The sequence below is a fragment of the Emys orbicularis genome, chromosome 14, assembly GCF_028017835.1.
Source record: "Emys orbicularis isolate rEmyOrb1 chromosome 14, rEmyOrb1.hap1, whole genome shotgun sequence".
NCBI lineage: Eukaryota > Metazoa > Chordata > Testudines > Emydidae > Emys > Emys orbicularis.
In genome coordinates, this window is record NC_088696.1 from 23,173,263 (window position 1) to 23,191,301 (window position 18,039).

Consider the following 18,039-nt stretch of genomic DNA (forward strand, 5'->3'; position numbering starts at 1 on the left):
TAAATCTATTTATTGAATTGGCCTGAAACAGTATTATGTAGGAAGTTTTTCTTCTCTCCCCATCTAATGACACATGATCATGTGAACTCATGGGTCTACTGGTTGCATAGACAATTAAGAAATTAAAACCAACAGTGTTATACTTTCAGGCAGAATAAATATTTATTTAGGAATGAGATTCAACTTATGAAGTGCCTCTATAAATGGAAATGCTTTAGCTGACCCCATGCTTTACTCATTATTTTAGCAGTTATTTATGTCTCTGAATCTATACTTTTAAAATAAGTTAATTACATTAAAAAGAAAAGAAATGAATTTTTAATGGAAACTTATTAAAGTGGAGTATTTTAAAACTGTGCTGTTATTCATCCAATTCTATTTAACATCTATCTGTGTCATTGGCTATTTAAAGATTCTCATAAGAGGATATTATTCAGCTGAAACACATAGGCACTCACCTCTTGCACCATGTGGCCCCAAATGTTAATACATTTTCTTTAAACAAAAATTGTGTACATGCTCTGTAAACTGCTTTTCAATATAAAATACATCAGCCAATTTCAAATCCTTCTCTCCTACTCTCTATAAAAAACATCCAAAAATTAGATATGAACTAAGGGTTCGTTTTAAAAACAAACAAACCATACCCTGCCAAAAAAACAAAACACCAACAAAAATATTCCAGACATTCTCATAGAAGCAAAACAAACTTTGTAAACTTTTCATTTTGTAAAAGTTTAAAAAGTTAGACGTTTGGTCAACATTTTTGGGAAAGAAGACTCCCAGAATGAGAATTTATATCCTGGACTAAATTGGTATGGTAAGTTATAAACTCCTGAAAAGTGTATTATGGAAATACTGACAGATTTAACTACAACAGCAACAGTGGCACCACTATGATACTTTCCTTATTGAAAATTAATGCAGTCTCTGAATTTTAAACATAAGTGAAACATATTACTTGTAGATTATTTTCTGCAAGCCAACAGTCAGAATTTAATATGATGATGTGTACAGATTGCCCTGATTTTTTTTAACTCTTATCCACTGCTTGCAGCTTACATGCATTTAAACTAAAAACATTTTATACACACTAACTATAAATTATTTGCTTGGAGATCTCTCAGGCATGAAGAAAAAGCCTCTTAAAATAAATTTAAAATATTATATGCTTGATGGTGTATAACCAAAGGTTTAATCTCACCACTAAAGGGGCAGTTGCTGTGATTTTGCAATAACCCTGCAGACAATAATCAAGACAGCTCCTGTTGTTCCCTCAGTAAAATCATGGTAAACACAGCATGGATATATTGTAATTTGATATCTGTAAGATCAAATGTTATATCTCACTGTAACTCATAAGATTTCATTCACCATTAAATGTACATTTTCCTCAAATGCCATATGAAACTGCCATTTACTGGGCATGTTTTCTACTAACTATGGATTACCACATTAAAACAGCAGCATATGCATATATATATATAGTGCCCAGAGCTAATGCTTCAAGGGACACTTTTTTCCTAAACATTACATATTAAGGCTTACCAAACAGTTTACTGTAAAAATATTTAAATGTTATATTTTCACTATATATGCATAAAATTACTTAAAATAAGCATTTGCTCTTTCCTGTAGTAGTAGTAGTAGTAGTAATAAATAATAATAATAATAAATAAAAAACAAAAAACAAAAAACACCCAGGAATAACTTCCAAATTGCTGACACCTTTTTATCCAGTCAGACAGATTCAGTATTCTTTACACAAGATAATTTGTGCAAAAAATGGCAAGGGGAAAGAGGGTATAAAAGAAGCATACACATTAAGGTTCAAATATATGTGTGTGTGTTAGAGCAGTGATATCACAGGAAAGAAAATACAAATTTTGAAGAGGGCACAGTGCAATAAGTCAGAGGTATCTCAAACTATACACCTAAAGTATAATAGTAGAATTTGACTAAAATTGTTATAAATACTATAATTGCTTGGTACTTTACTAAAACACAAGTAGGTTACTTCATCAGTATTTTAAGCATGTAATCAAACATGTTTCACTTACCAGTGCTGGATTTTTTCTTGGCAGCTAGTGACCACCTGTCATTAAAACAGATAACTGCTCATGAAAAAACAAGGCTAAGCACACAGCTGCAATGTCAATGTATCAGAAACTAGAACAATAGCTTTACAGATTTGGTAGCTTCTCTATATACATTTTTATTTGTCAATGCAAAGGCATGTGAATGTTAGTTCTTAAGCAGCACACTTTATCACAACACTAATGCAGACTGATAACTGGAGAACAAATTACAGCTTTCCAATTCATATTTTGGTACAATACCTGCTCCATAACTATTAGGTGACACATGATACAAGATTACTAGTATTTTGTACAATCTACAGATCTATTTTCAATGTTACATGTTTTGTAGATAAGAAACCAATATAAATTATAACAAGATGCCAATGTAACATCCGTGCCTGTTCAGTTAAAAGAAAAACCAGCCCTGAAAATGTTTTACTTTATCAGTACACCTACAAGTGTTTTCACCTATAGTTTTATTCTAAAACAGTACACATGAATTTTGCAGTGTTTAAATGCAAAAAAAAATACCGCTATTATATATATTTTTTAATGAAACAGTTATGAGCTGAATAGCCCACTTATTTCTTCAAAATATAGGCTTCCCAAAGAGACTGAAAATCAACCAGTTCGGAATATTTTTAAGACTGCATACTTTAAAATAGTAAGTGTGGGAGGGTACCTCAGTTTAGTAATACTAGACACTATTACATATAGTACAGACAGACAAGATGCCGGTCTGCTGTACCACAATTGCATGGACACTTTGTTTAAATACATACAGAACTCTCAATAACACATATTGAACAGTATAACAAAGACAATTTCACTCAATTACATGAAATGCAAAGAAGCTATGAGGCAATTAAATATGTCTAGACATCTCCTCAATATAACATTTTCCAGATATTTTTGCAAATATTTGTTTCTCACATGGCCACAAGAATGCTAACATCTGAAAGCAATTAATAGGAAAATATGCCTGAAAAGTAACAGAATAGGACTCTTTTGAGAGCTAAAAATTATTCAAATGTGTAAGGGTTGAAGGATCAGTCCCACATTTGTGGTCTCACTACCATCATAATAATCCTACACGTCGGGACAAATTCAGCCATCCAGTTGGTTGTGCTTACACCAAGGTTAAATGTCCTTTGCCATTGAAGACTTGTAATTTTAAATCCTACATTTAATTTCTATAAAATAATCTCACCTAATGTATTTGCTAATTTTAAAAAAAATGCTAGGCACAAAGAGGAAGATTTCTAGAAGATATACATTCAGAAAACTATACTATTAATGCTTCATACACAAATCTATTTTAAAATAAAGCTTCCCTAGTATGTCACATACAGTAGCAACATTTCATAATAGTAGTAGTACACAACAGAGTACTGCTTTTACAAGTAGAAGAATCAGAGAATATTATATCAACATATTTCACTGTTTCAGATTTGAAAGATTGCAAAGTACACAACATAATTAAGTGCACAAAAATTGTTTACGAAATCCTTTAAGAAAGTTCCAGCTTAATTGCCCCATTAAAGATGAAGCTACAAAAAAAGAAAAGACAGGAAGCTTTCCATTCCCAATACATGACTTTCCATGCATGAAGTGAGCTAAAAGCACAAAAAAGAAAAGCCCTGCAAACCATAAGAGCAGCATGTTCATTAACCTCTACATGATAATCCTTTCATAGCTGCATATTAACTAGTTACATATTCATAATCATTTTACATTATTTAGAGAACCTTCTATGAAAATTTCCAGGCTATATCCATTAGCTACAATGTTAAAGGTTACAGAAGATAGTCTACTTAATGTTTCCAGGAAGCTTTTTTAATTAGCAAATATGTAAATCGGGCACATATGCTTTTTATATTTAAAAAAATGGGCCATCAGTAAAAGAGCACATGGGCATATGCTGTTTCCATGACCCCCTTAAAAAAATCAATAACACCAATCAATTATAATTTCATTCTTTGATATAATCCCTCATGAAGGGATACTGAAGGATAGAACCAATAACAAACCTTTCAGTGGCCAGGATGAAGTGAGGGATCTTTCAGAAGTGCTACAATACACCATCTTAAATATATTTTTATTTGTAATACTAGTATAGTAGGCTGAAGCACCTACTATACTAATGAGACAGTATTTTAAAAAATACAGTCAAAGATCAATTACACATTACCTACATGTCCTTTGCTGAGACACTCAAATTGTTTTGATAACCGTTGGTAATACAGCAGCAAAGAAACAAGTAGAGAAAAAATATATATACAGGTCTTTAGAGTCTATGCTGTGCTCTACTGTGCTAAGAACAGTGTATATCTAGATCCAATTTTTATGCAGCTACTGCCAGGCTAAATAAAAATAATCAACAAATGGGCAGGTGAGTTAAAGTTCATTTTGTCTGGACAACTAACACTACCAATACTGCTTTACTTTTAAGAAACTGTAGCGTAAGTGATACCAATAAATCCTGACTTATTTCCCCTCCAGGGATAACAATGTATGCATTTGCAAATTTATGAGGTTATCAATGGTTTATTTGCATACTAAAATATTTAAAGTGTAGAGGGTTATTAAACTACACTTGCAGCAAACTTAACATTACCTAATCAAGTGTTCAGTTATTAAAACAGGATCTACTTGTGGAAAATACATTTCACAGTTTAAATGAAAAGGGAACAGACAAGTATCTTGTTTCCTCCCTCACCCCCAACAATGATTTGTTGAAATTTAATATTTCACAAGATCCTGATTCAATAACTGTGTATTTGATTTCAGAAATGCTTGATGCTTTTCAGTTGGATCACAAAGTGTGCCACCTGCTTGAAGAGCTTCTGCACTTTTATTTATTTCACTTAGTGCTATTTATTTTGTGGGTAGCCACAAGGGGGCATCATACTGCGAGTCTCCCTCACGTACAGCAGACAATAAAACAGAGAAGCACAGCTTTTAAATGATTCTTATTTTGCATATCTTCAAATTGTCCTCCCCTGAGTTTCAATTCCTTCTTGATTAAGAACCAAACTTTAAAAATGGAATAATAAATGTTGGATCTGATTTTTATTATTTCGAACTATTTAAACGGAAAGATTCTTAATGCTGTTTAAGAATCTATTTTAAGTTTAAACCCTTTTTCCTAAATTTGACAACTGCAAGGCCTGATTTCTACATCACAGTTGAAAGATGAACTGAGAGGTGGATATTGTACAAAGAAGCGACAGTGGCTATTGTAATTAAAGTAGCAGATTTTCTTTTGTCGCATAAATGTACCTAATCTTACCAATATATATTTATACAATACTCTTTATTTTTAGTATGTACTAAATGCTAACACAAAAGTGGCTAAAATTAAATGGATTAGATTTTTAGAATTATGTTCACTTTCTAAGCATCCTGCAGTCCCAATGCTAGCACAATGCAGCTTGCAGGCTGTTGAGACAAGAGGATACAAAGGCTGCCCGTGTTCCACAGCAGAAGATGCTGTTGCTGTCCTAAAGGGGAAAATTCCCTTCTCCAGCAGCCACATTAAGCCCATTTCCCACACTGTCCAGCCAACCAATCATCATTTTCTCTTTTCTCTTCTCATGCATCTTCCATCTGAGGACTCAACATCCTTTATGAACACTGACTCACTACACCCTTTCTGAAGAGGTATTATCCTTATTTTACTGGGGTATTGAGTGACTTAACTGAAATTACACATCAGTCAGTGGCAGAGCCAGGAGTAGAAGCCAGATCTCCTGACTCACCGTCATGAGATATAATCACTAAATACAACACTCCCTCACAATATGCTTCTTAGGAATTAAGATGGGGTTGAATGGACAGTAGGACAGAACAGAAAATTGCAAAAAATTCTGATCCTGTAACATGGGAACAGGTTCTTACCTGTGCATGTATGTCATGTCACACCAGCTCCCCATTCCTGTATGTGCTTCCCTTGAACTCAAAAGATCTAATCCAGTCTCTGACACTGAATGCTTCTGTTTGGCCTTGGGTAAATCATCTCTCAGTCTAAGGGTTTGTCTACATTGCACAGTTGTCGCCAAAACTTTTGTCTTTCATGGGTACTTTAAAAAGCCCCCCCACGAAAGACAAAAGTTTTGCCGAAGCAAGTGGCAGTGTGAACGCGGCTTTGTCGGCAGGAGCGCTCTCCTGCCAACAAAGCTTATGCTGTTCGCGAGGCTGGAAGCGTCAACAAAAGTGCCGACAAAATACCGCAAAAGAACGTTCACACACGCTGACTTTTAGCGACAAGGCTGTGTCGACACAGCCTTGTCACTAAAAGCTGGGTGGTGTAGACAAGCCCTAAATTTCTTCATCTGTAAAATGGGGATAAGTAGTACTAACTTACCTACCTCACAGGAGTGCTATGCTGATTAATTAGCTAATGCCTGAGAAGCACTTTGAAGATGTAAAGCACTGTATAAGTGCTAAGTAGAATTATTTACCACTTGAAAAGTAATCTGAATATGATCAGATATGTAAGCAATTTGTGTACATGCTGTAATAAAATAATTTGTGACAGTTTAATCTTGAATTAGTCTCACTTTAAACATTTTCTTTCAATCACGTTACTTAAGGAAAACTGAGAGTATAGAATACTTTTTGTGAAAGTGAAGGGAAGTAATGAGGTGTTAAAGTAATAGTCTAATAAATCTAAAACCAATGTTTTACCTTTAGGAATTTGGCCTTGCCATCTGAGATTTTGCAAAGAACTCTGTCTTGACCTTGGTTCTGTGGTTCAGGCCCTCCCATGAGCAGATTACCATAATCAAACCTTATAATGTTCTTTGCGATACAGCTCAATGTTTATTAGGGTCCTGGATAAAATCAAACTCATTTTTACTCCTGACCTAATTAGGATGATTCCAAATTTTCAGAGTTTAATTGTTTAACTTTATGTATGTGAATATTAACTTCAATGGGACTACTCATGTGAATTAAGTTATCCACATGCGTGATTGTTTCCAGGATCGAGACTCATTGTGCCAGGTAGCCCATATGAGATATTCTTTGCCACACCACATAGCAAAAAGACATGGTGAAACTGAATTTACTGATGAAGTTGTAACTAATTCAGAATATGACTTTACATTTACACAATAATAAAATAGCTAGATACCCAGGATGTAACAAGCCACATGCAACATAAATATGTAAAATGAAATTTCACGTCTTCCTTAGGAAACCACAAGTTTCTAGTCTAAAACATAGCAAGCACTGATGGAGAAAGATATAATTAAGATTTGCACAATGGTTTCCCCTTGAGTCCCGTTTTCAATCATGTTTACCTTTTCAAAAATATTTCCATTTTTGACATTTCCAAAAACTAAATGACACAAAATGAAAGAAAATTATTAAAGCTCTTCAGTCAGTTGGTACATTTTTTGATTTAATGGAAAGCCAAAAAGCGTTGTTGAAATTTAATGTTCATTGCTTAAATCAAGTTATTGATTAAATATTACATTTCAAAATTATTAATATAGTCTCCGTCCAAAGGTGATTTTTCTTGGCTCGGAGGAGAGATGAGATGGGGTGTAGTAGGGGAGGGATAATTGGAGGAAATTATGATTTTGGCAAGCATGAAAAAAAACCCTAATAATAATTCTTAGTTATTTCCACAGCAAAAAAAGTGAAAAACTAAACCTTTACATGTCAACTGTCCTGAAAGGGTACAGGTTTTGTTAAGTCTGAGAAAATGAATTCAAAATTATTAATTACTGGGGGTATGAATCACTTCAGTAACTTCTAAGTTTTTAGCAGAACCCAAAGAAGTCCTCCTTCTTCATGACTTTATCTAGGGAGCTGGAGAAATCACAGACTGTCTACTCAGTCTGACAGGTACAAGGGGCTGCCATTCTTTTGCTGGGCCAATTAACGTGAGTGAAAATGTAACTAAATTTTTTAAAACTTTAAAAACTTCAAAAGTACCTAGCACAAGTGTAAATAAGGGAAAAAATCATGTATCTCACAATTCTATTCTCACTCTGTGAGGCTGTAGAGGTTTCTGCTAGTGAATCCATTTGCAACATTGAGGCTTTAAATTAAGATAAGATGTACTGAGGGATGATGACTAAGGGCACGTCTTCACTACCTGCCGGATCGGCGGGTAGCAATCGGTCTATCGGGGATCGACTTACCGCGTCTAGTGAAGACGCGATAAAATCGATCCCTGATGGCTCTACCGTCGACTCCGGAAATCCACCGCGGCAAGAGGCGGTAGCGGAGTCGACGGCGGCGCGGCAGCGGTCGACTTGCCGCCGTCCTCACAGCCAGGTAAGTCAACCTAAAATACGCCACTTCAGCTACGCTATTCACGTAGCTGAAGTTGCGTATCTTAGGTCGACCCCCCGCTGTAGTGTAGACCTAGCCTAAGGCTACTATTATTTCATGGAAGTCATGGAATCCAAGACTTTCAGAGACCTCTGTGACATTTTCTGCCCCAGGGCTGGAGCTGTCAGCAGGCAGCCCCGCAGCTCTCAGCAGCTCCCAGCCCCTGCAGGTGGGTCCCCCAGAGCTCCCAGCCCCTGCGGGTGGTGGGGCTCCCTGCAGTGGCCCCGCTGCAGTGAGCGGCAAGGGGACCCCAGATCCCCCAGCCACTGTGGGTGCTGGACTCTCCTCCCACTCCAATTTGTCAGGGATATTTTTAGTAAAAATCACGGACAGGTCACAGGCTTCCGTGAATTTCTGTTTATTGCCTGTGACCTGTCCGTGATTTTTACTAAAAATATCCGTGACAAAATCTGAGCCTTAATGATGACACAGGTAGAGGGGTTATGAAAGGCAAGAAGAACGTGAGAATAAGGGCTACAGAATTAAGATTATGCAGTTGCTGAGGAAGATGATGCCCGTGTCTCTCATGAGGGGTAAAGGTTTTGTTATTTGTTTCACTGTAATTCTGAGGGAAAGTTTAGGATTTATATCATAAAAGAAACAAAGGTGTAAACATCTAAGACATCCTGCACAAACTCTGTTGTATCGGGAGGTCAGTTGGGAGAGGTGGAGAACTCCTTATTGGCTACCTGAGCTAGTCTTTAAAGGGAACCTGCTGGGCTGGCTAGGGCACTGCTGTTTGAAAGCAACCTACTCCATCTCAGCTGCCTGCAGGAGGGGCTGCTGGATTCCTATAGGAGCAGAGCCCAGCTAGGCTACCAACGGAATACAAAAGTGCTCCATGGAGGAGGCCTGGGGGTCCTCCATGGAGATAAAGGGTCATCTGTCTGAGTGGCTGTTATGTGAGGAAAGGAGAGGCTGGGCTCACTAGTGTGTTGGATGGACTGCTTTTAAGAAACAAACACTATATGGACTACCGCAACTACTAGCAGAGAAAAGGGTGGTATAATCTCTTTCCATCTGTGGTATAACATTCAGGAAGTACTGAGTGCACATCTACCAAGTCCTGTGAGTCCCTACTCTATGAACAGTCATCCAGATTTTCAGGAAGGGGAAATAATAGATACTGAGTCAATGGGGTCTTCAAAATCACATAAATAAGAAATTCCACGTAACCTGAACAAATGTAACCTCTTCTACACATTAAAATAACACTTGCTGTATTAATTAAAATGTGATAGATACAGTAACTCAGAAGAAACAAACAGAAATTACTCAAAGATCAGAAGTTACTGTAGTGGGCTGTGAAATTGATAAGATCTTGATGCAGGCCTCTGGTCACTTCATCTGGTGACATACTCTGAAAGTGACTACACAGTAGTGACATTATGAGTTTTGTGAAAGCAATCACACATTACTTAATCAATCTACAATGGTCAAATGGTGCATTGTAATATATAGGCAGAGTACTTAAAGACTCTGTCCACACCAGGATAAAGTTAAGCTGTTCACAAAACAGTTTAATTAGCACAGTTATACAATTTAACCTGTGTTAAATTAACTTGTTTTCACAAGTCTCTTATAGCATCCACGCTAGCCCTCTGGAAACCAGTTCAGATGTGCTACACAACACACAAAATGATGGGACATTTATATCTGATAGCTTCAGCCAACTACTGAATGTGCCCTTTTCTTTATAAACAGCACTTGAGAAAGCAAGGGTAGAATCAGGAAATACAGAAAAGCATCTGACAGGGTGGACTGTGCCTAAATAGAGATTCTGAAGTGGTATTTGGGTGGAGATTTTTTTTAAAAAAGGATTCAATCACATAATGTTCAGAAGTTAGACTAACTATAATGGGCATTACCCAGAAAGTTATGCTTCAAAGCGGATGCTAACAGAATTGGTTTCTCACTAGTGAGCTTTGTCCAGATATGAGCACCATTGGGCAACGGGGCTGAAAGAGTCCAACATGCTTAAAGGTACTGCACTGGAATCCACACTGAATAAATCAAATCGCTATGAAGATAATGAGCATCTATATATTAAGAGAATCAGTCACCCCATCTGAAATCATCAATATTATAAATATTCTGATTATGTTGATAGTTACTACCATTTTAATGGGGCAACAAGGTAAGTGACTCCCCCTTTTTAATGAATCACAGTGATGTACTTTTCATGTACTTTACAGTGGTAGTAGCTACTATTATTTTGGCATACTGCTATATCTCTTTGTCACAAGTATTTTGTATAATAAATATATATTTATTTGTGTGATTACTTCCTAGTATGAAAATAGATATTTGCCATCAGGGCTTGTAAAATCTACATGCCCCAAACAAGGAAGAAGCTTGCCCTCAAAAGCAAGAGGATCTAAAATCTGCTGAAATTGTTGATGGACGTCTTCATTTAAAAAAAATATTTCTAGAACTTATGGAGGTAAAGATAAGCTTCCAAACATGAAATATGTATAAAACAATGCAGTGTCATTTTCTTGAGTCTGCAGACACCTATAGTGCCGCCGCTGTTGCAGTATCAGAGGGCTATTCTACACTAAAGCTGTAAGTCGACCTAAGTTACGCTATTTCAGTTACATAACTGAAGTTGATGCAACTTCAGTCAACTTACAGCATGTCTACACTGCGCTATGTCGATGGGAGACACTCTCCTGCTGACTTACCTTCCACCTCACAGGGAGGTGGAGTACAGACATCAATGGGAGAGCGCTCTGCCATCGACGTAGCTGGTCTTCACCAGACCAACAGCACTGCTGATTTAGCCGGAAGTATAGACAAGCCCACAATTAAAAGGCGTTAAGATTCTGATCAGTTACACTGTTATTCTTCAGAACTGTGGGAACAGCTCTGAAACCATCAAGAATCTTATCAATTTTGTACTGCAGATGCTGCTTGAAAAAGACTTGAACAGCAGCAGAGACAGGTACTGGAGTTATTCATACAGGTAGAGGACAAAACAATAGCAGTGGTTGCAGCTAAGAGGCCGGGACACAAGCTATGTACACTACTTTCAATCGTTTTCTTCAACTGTTGAAAAACTGTACATGCGGACAAAACCTTACGCATACCATTTGGAGTTAAAGATAACATCACTCTACATCAATTAAATTCATAAGAGAGTAATCTGTCAGGGACATGTAACATACACTGACCAGTAGTTACAATAACAAGTGCCCTAAAACCTCATGATACTTAGATGTCATGGTAAATTGCAGGAGAGTCACTTTCCCTTCCTACTCTTCCTAAACCAGGAAGAAAAAACAAACGTGAATCAGTGAAACATGAAAACCTTAAAAATCTATTCCTACACAAACCACCACACTTCCAGACCTCAATGGAGTTCGTTAGATTACTCAAGATTGCATCTGCACTCAACATGTCCCTCCTGGGTCTAATTGGTTCTGTAAACATCTCCCATTTTGTAACAAATAACTTGTTCAATTCTTCAACACTTTAACTGTCTGCAAAACTGTGACAAACAGTACAGAACATTCATCTACCTCTTATCTGTTAGTAACCCATGATCCATTAGTCACTGAGAATCACATTTATATACAAACTATTAAATTTAAATTCAGGCTCTAAGGCAGGGGTTCTCAAACTTCATTGCACCACGACCCCCTTCTCACAACAAAAGTTACTACACGACCCTGGGGGGGGGGGGGAACACCGAGCCCGCCCAAGCCCCACGATCCCGGACGGGGAGGCCAAAGCTGAAGCCCGAGCCTCACCGCCCAGGGCTTGAGCCCCAGGTAGGGGGCCTGTAACCTGAGCCCCACCACCCAGAGCTGATGGGTGGGCTTTGGCCCCGGGCCCCAGCAAGTCTAAGCCAGCCCTGACGACCCCATTAAAATGGGCTCGTGACCCACTTTGGGGTCCAAACTCACAGTTTGAGAACTGCTGCTCTAGAGCATGAGATTCTGCCTCTTTAAATATCTGTATTGTACTTCCTACACTTACAAGCAGTGGGCTTAACATAGTATTTCCAGCTAACAGGTACTGTACTTTCAAGCAATCAGTGATACATGCGCTATTTTTTTTACACTAACACTCAAAACTTTAAGCAGTCATGATGCTTTCAGTGATAGTCTTTATCATGAAAATTACTAGATATTCTTCTATAATTTATCCCCAAGATACACATTCTAAGACATGTTTTTCTACCAAGTACCCTTAGTAGATGTCCTGAAAATTGCTTTTAACGGTTTGGCCTGATTATCACTACAAACTAACAAGATGAAAACCATTCAACAGGCAAATGGCTATTCTAACCAAGAATTAAAATCACTCTCCAACAGAGTTCCTAAACTGGGATGTTGCAGCCCCAAGCAGTTGTCATGAACTTCCTGCTCTTTCTACGTTGATAAATAGGAGAGAGGTCCTAGGTAGATGAAAGGGGACTCCTGTTATTGAGAAGATTGAGAACTACTCACTACACTTTAAAAGCCAAAACTCATGCCTAAATCAGTAAAAGAATGCAACACATATCCACTTTAGCAGAGCAGAATGCATGCTAAAAATCAATCCTGATTCAAATAAAAATATTTCTAGGTCAGCAGGTAATTAATAGTGTACTTCATTATTTCACAGCCTAGAGGGAAAAAGGACACAATATGGTATAAGTTTCAGTCTAGTGGGACTAAAGCTAAATAATTTCTTTTTACTCAACCAAGGTTCAGTCCTAAAATGGGCATATTGTCACCTGGATAAACAGTGTGGTGTGGATGCATTTGTGTAAATCTAAGCATATCAGAATGAGAGTCAGAGCTGGGTGAAAATAAAAATATATCAATTAAATATTTTTTTAAAGTGCGAAATTTTCAAGTTATTTGACAAATATTATTTGACCGCTTCTTTTGAGAATATATACAGAAAATGTCATAGGGTATTAGAACACAGGCTGTGAAAGATATTTATATGATGATTACTAGATTAGCAAAAGCACTGTGCAAAATTTTATAGCAATAATATCTAATTTCAAGATTGCCTCCAAGTGGAGTTTGCTCAAATTTATGAAAAATATGACTATCTGAAAAGTAAGGTGATGGTATAAATAAAATGGTCTCCTCCACATTAAAATGTAATATTTTCATAATCAAAAACATTATTGTAATGCAATTATATACAGCTTCCAATTCTCTATTCCACAGAGGCAGAGTCTACTATATCTTCATCCGGACACTCCATTGTAACTAAGATATTTAGCTCCTCAGGATAATTTCATAATGAAGCTGAAGGGTTCAAATATTTGTAGCCAATCTGCAGAAATTATGTAAAGTTTCCTTATGATAAAATACAATTTTGGTACAGCAGCCTGAGGCTTAATTAATGGCCTCTTGGGTCTCTTTTCCACTGGAGCAGATCTGTTTGAGAACAATCTTGAACTTGCTTACTGAAGGGCCTTGCCACGAACTGGGAATAATTCTGCATGCTCCTGACAGACATGCACTTACACTCCATGACCAATTGACACTAAAGCACCACAGAAGCGTAATTCTCCATCACAGTCAACTAGCCAGGAAAGTAACTGGACTGTGGAGAAGGGGAACAGTTTACTCTCTCATCTGATGTTCTTATAAAAAGAGACCATTCAGAGTATCCCACCAGATTATCCTAATTTTCATCCATGTTAACAACCCATCAATTTAGGTAGATCTTTTGGTAATTATGTGAGTCTTTTCCTCCAAAGCCAGACATCTTGTTTATACATAATATTCCAGAAGATACTCATGGTCTGTATCATGTATGCATTACTTAGGCTCCTTACCCTCGGTTAAAGTGATGTTGGTGGAAGCACCATACAATAAAGGAACTACTAAGAGTTTGCTTTTATACCTAGGGAGCTACTTTTAAGATGCATACAAAATTTTTAACCTTATGAAGAGACCAAGAGGACAACTGAAAATGTATGCAGATTATTGGCATGAAATACTAATGCTTATGGTTGCTAAATATGGCTCTGATCATGCAATTAATTTCATGTAGGTAGACACCTGTACCTACGCAGAGCTAATTGCAGAATAGGGGCCTATCAGCCCCAAAATCACATCAATCACCTAGTAAGTGAATATGACTAATATTAAGACGGAGAGATCCTCAGTTTTGCACTAAACCCATATATAGTATGGAGTAAGAGAAGGCATTCAGTATTCTAAGGCAAGAAACTTTTTTAAAAAGACATTTGATAGTTTGGCTATTTTAAATACAACTCTAAAGTAATCACTCTTTAAAAGAAGGCTCATGACTGATTAGTCCCTAATGCCCTACCTATGCAAGTTAGTTCACATGGGCAGAGACCTTATGGCCCACATGAAGCTCCACTGACTTCAATGGGGCTCTGTGTGGACCAACTTGCAGACCTAAAAGCATAATCACCTTTCCTATTAAAAAAAGATTAAGCATCTTAGAGAATAATACACCTCTACCCCGATATAACGCGACCTGATATAACACGAATTCGGATATAACGTGGTAAAGCAGTGCTCCGGGGGAGGGGGGGACTGCGCACTCGGTTGGATCAAAGCAAGTTCGATATAACGCGGTATCACCTATAACATGGTAAGATTTTTTGGCTCCCGAGGACAGCGTTATATCGAGGTAGAGGTGTAATTTGAAAAACTGGTACTACTATGCATGTACATTTACACCCTGACATAAAACCTTAAGGATGTTTGTTACACATTAAAGCAAGTATTTACACAACAGATTGCAATGACCCCTAGGGAGCCTCACATGGTGCATCAGTAAACATATGGGTATCTTCCAACTTTTCTAAAAGGTATGCTTTGAATTTAGAAGAAAGGATGGTATTTGAGTAACATGGCTGCGACACAGGGCCAGAAGCCAGGACACTAAGCCTTAGGGCTGACAGATCATCTTTAACTTGGTCTACTGTGTTTTAACACTTTAGGCAGAGCTAGGACATTGACACTGTTTATTTCAGCTCCACTCCATACGCTGGGACAGGGTCCATTTTTGAAGCACCCCTGTGTTAAAGCACCCACAGGCCTCTACCCTGGGGGACAGAACCGACTTTGGGGCTCACCCCTTTCCCCCCAAGCCCTGGAGTTGCTGGGGGGCCGATGACGTCAGTGGCACTGCGGGGGGCGGGGGTCCTGGCCTGCCTGGGGCTGGGCTCCGGCCTGAGGCGACTCCAGACGCTCAGCGGGCAGCTGAGCCCGGCCGCGCGGGCGGCCTCCCACCAGCTCCGCGGTGCCGGACGCGCCGGGGCGAGGCGCTCCCCGCACGCGCTCTCTCTCGGGTGCGGAGGAAGCGAGAACAACCGTTACAGGCCCCGCGGCCTGGGCCTCCCCCGGGCCTCTGCCCCGCTTCCCCCCAGCCGGGCCCGGCGCTCCGGGCCCCCTTCCGTGCCCCGCTGCGGAGCGGCCCAGGCCCCCGGCGCTGCTGCTCGGCCTTTACCTTTCCCTGCTCCTCCCGCAGGCGGCCCACCTGCGCGGCGCTGAGCGGCGAGGCTGTGCCGGGGGCCTGCATAGCCCGGGCGGGGGCCGGGGCTGGGGCCGGGCCGCTCTCCTCAGCAGGGCGAATGAGTCCTATAGAAATGTTTGTGCAGCGTGAAGCGCCGGCTCCGGAGCCGCATCCACGCGGGGGCCGCCGCCGCCTGGGCCCGGGGAGCCGTTGCCGGGGGAAGCATCTCACACTCGCATTCTGGGCCGCGCCGCCGCCTGCGCCCGGGACCAGCTGCGCTGAGGGGCCGCGAAGCACGAGCAGCCCGAGCCCAGCCGCTGCAGCGCCTCCTCCTCCCGCCTGCCTGCTGCACTCTGGGTAGCAGCCACAGCGCCCGCCGGAGGCTCGGCGGCGAGCGAGCGGAAAGGCGGATGCTCCCCACCCCCTGCTCTTCGCCGGGCACCAAGCACGATCCCAGCTCCCAAAGCACCCAGCCCCTGGACCCCATCGCCAGGGGACCACACAGCCCCTGCCCCCTGGATCCCAGCTCCCAAAGCACCCAGCCCCTGGACCCCATCGCCAGGGGACCACACAGCCCCTGCCCCCTGGATCCCAGCTCCCAAAGCACCCAGCCCCTGGACCCCATCGCCAGGGGACCACACAGCCCCTGCCCCCTGGATCCCAGCTCCCAAAGCACCCAGCCCCTGGACCCCATCGCCAGGGGACCATACAGCCCCTGCCTCCTGGATCCCAGCTCCCAAAGCACACAGCCCCTGGACCCCATCGCCAGGGGACCACACAGCCCCTGCCCCCTGGATCCCAGCTCCCAAAGCACCCAGCCCCTGGACCCCATTGCCAGGGGACCACACAGCCCCTGGACCCCATCGCCAGGGACCACACAGCCCCTGCCCCCTGGATCCCAGTTCCCAAAGCACCCAGCCCCTGGACCCCATTGCCAGGGGACCACACAGCCCCTGCCCCCTGGATCCCAGCTCCCAAAGCACCCAGCCCCTGGATCCCATCGCCAGGGGACCACACAGCCCCTGCCCCCTGGATCCCAGCTCCCAAAGCACCCAGCCCCTGGACCCCATCGCCAGGGGACCACACAGCCCCTGCCCCCTGGATCCCAGCTCCCAAAGCACCCAGCCCCTGGACCCCATCGCCAGGGGACCACACAGCCCCTGCCCCCTGGACCCCATCGCCATTGGACCACACAGCCCCTGCCCCCTGGATCCCTGCTCCCAAAGCACCCAGCCCCAGGACTCCATCGCCATGGGACCACACAGCCCCTGCCCCCTGGATCCCAGCTCCCAAAGCACCCAGTCCTTGGACCCCATCGCCATGGGACCACACAGCCCCTGCCCCCTGTATCCCAGCGCCCAAAGCATCCAGCCCCATGACCCCATCGCCATGGGACCACACAGCCCATGCCCCCTGGACCTCATCGCCATGGGACCACACAGCCCCTGCCCCCTGGATCCCAGCTCCCAAAGCATCCAGCCCCTGGACCCCATCGCCATGGGACCACACAGCCCTTGCCCCCTGGATCCCATCGCCAGGGGACCACACACCACCCAGTCCCTCGATTCCAGCTGCCAGAGCACACAGCCCCTGGATCCCATTGCCATGGGATCACACAGCAGCCAGTCCCTGGATCCCACCTCCCAAAGCACACAGCTTTGGATCTCATTGCCATGGGATCACACAGCTACTGGAATCCATAACCATCAGATCACAAAGCATAGAGCCACTTGAACCAAGCTTCCAAAGCACAAAGCCATTGGATCCCCTAATCATGGGCTCCCAAAGCTCAGAGCCACTGGATCCGAACGCCCAAAGCACTTAGCCAATGAATCCCATCGCCATCAGGTCACAACTCACACAGACCCTAGATCGTATAGCCATGGGACCACAAAGCATTGAGACACTAGATCCAATTGCCATTACAGCACAGAGCCACAATCCCATAGGTCTCAGATCACAAATTCCAGATCCACTGGATTCCATGGCCATCAAATCCCTCAGTACAGACTCACTTGCCTCCATAACCATCAAATCACAAAGCACAGACCAATTGGATTCAATACTCAGATTCAAAATGCCTCACTGTATTTCAGGCCCATTAGTTGTCAGAATACAGAACCATCAGAACCTCCTGCCTCTGAGAGCCACCAGATTCAAAGTC

The 18,039-nt window shown here is 41.5% G+C and overlaps 1 protein-coding gene across 1 annotated transcript in view; it reads right to left on the reverse strand.

Moving 5' to 3' along the window:
- The window catches only part of URI1 (URI1 prefoldin like chaperone), a 59,649-nt gene extending 43,708 nt beyond the window's left edge, over positions 1–15,941 (reverse strand). Inside the window, exons 1-2 of the mRNA XM_065416530.1 lie at positions 15,870–15,941; positions 2,061–2,095 (exon numbers count right to left, since the gene is read on the reverse strand). Of these exons, the coding sequence (XP_065272602.1) occupies positions 2,061–2,095; positions 15,870–15,941 (107 nt within the window). The remainder of the gene's footprint in view (positions 1–2,060; positions 2,096–15,869) is intronic.
- Positions 15,942–18,039: the final 2,098 nt, after the last annotated feature.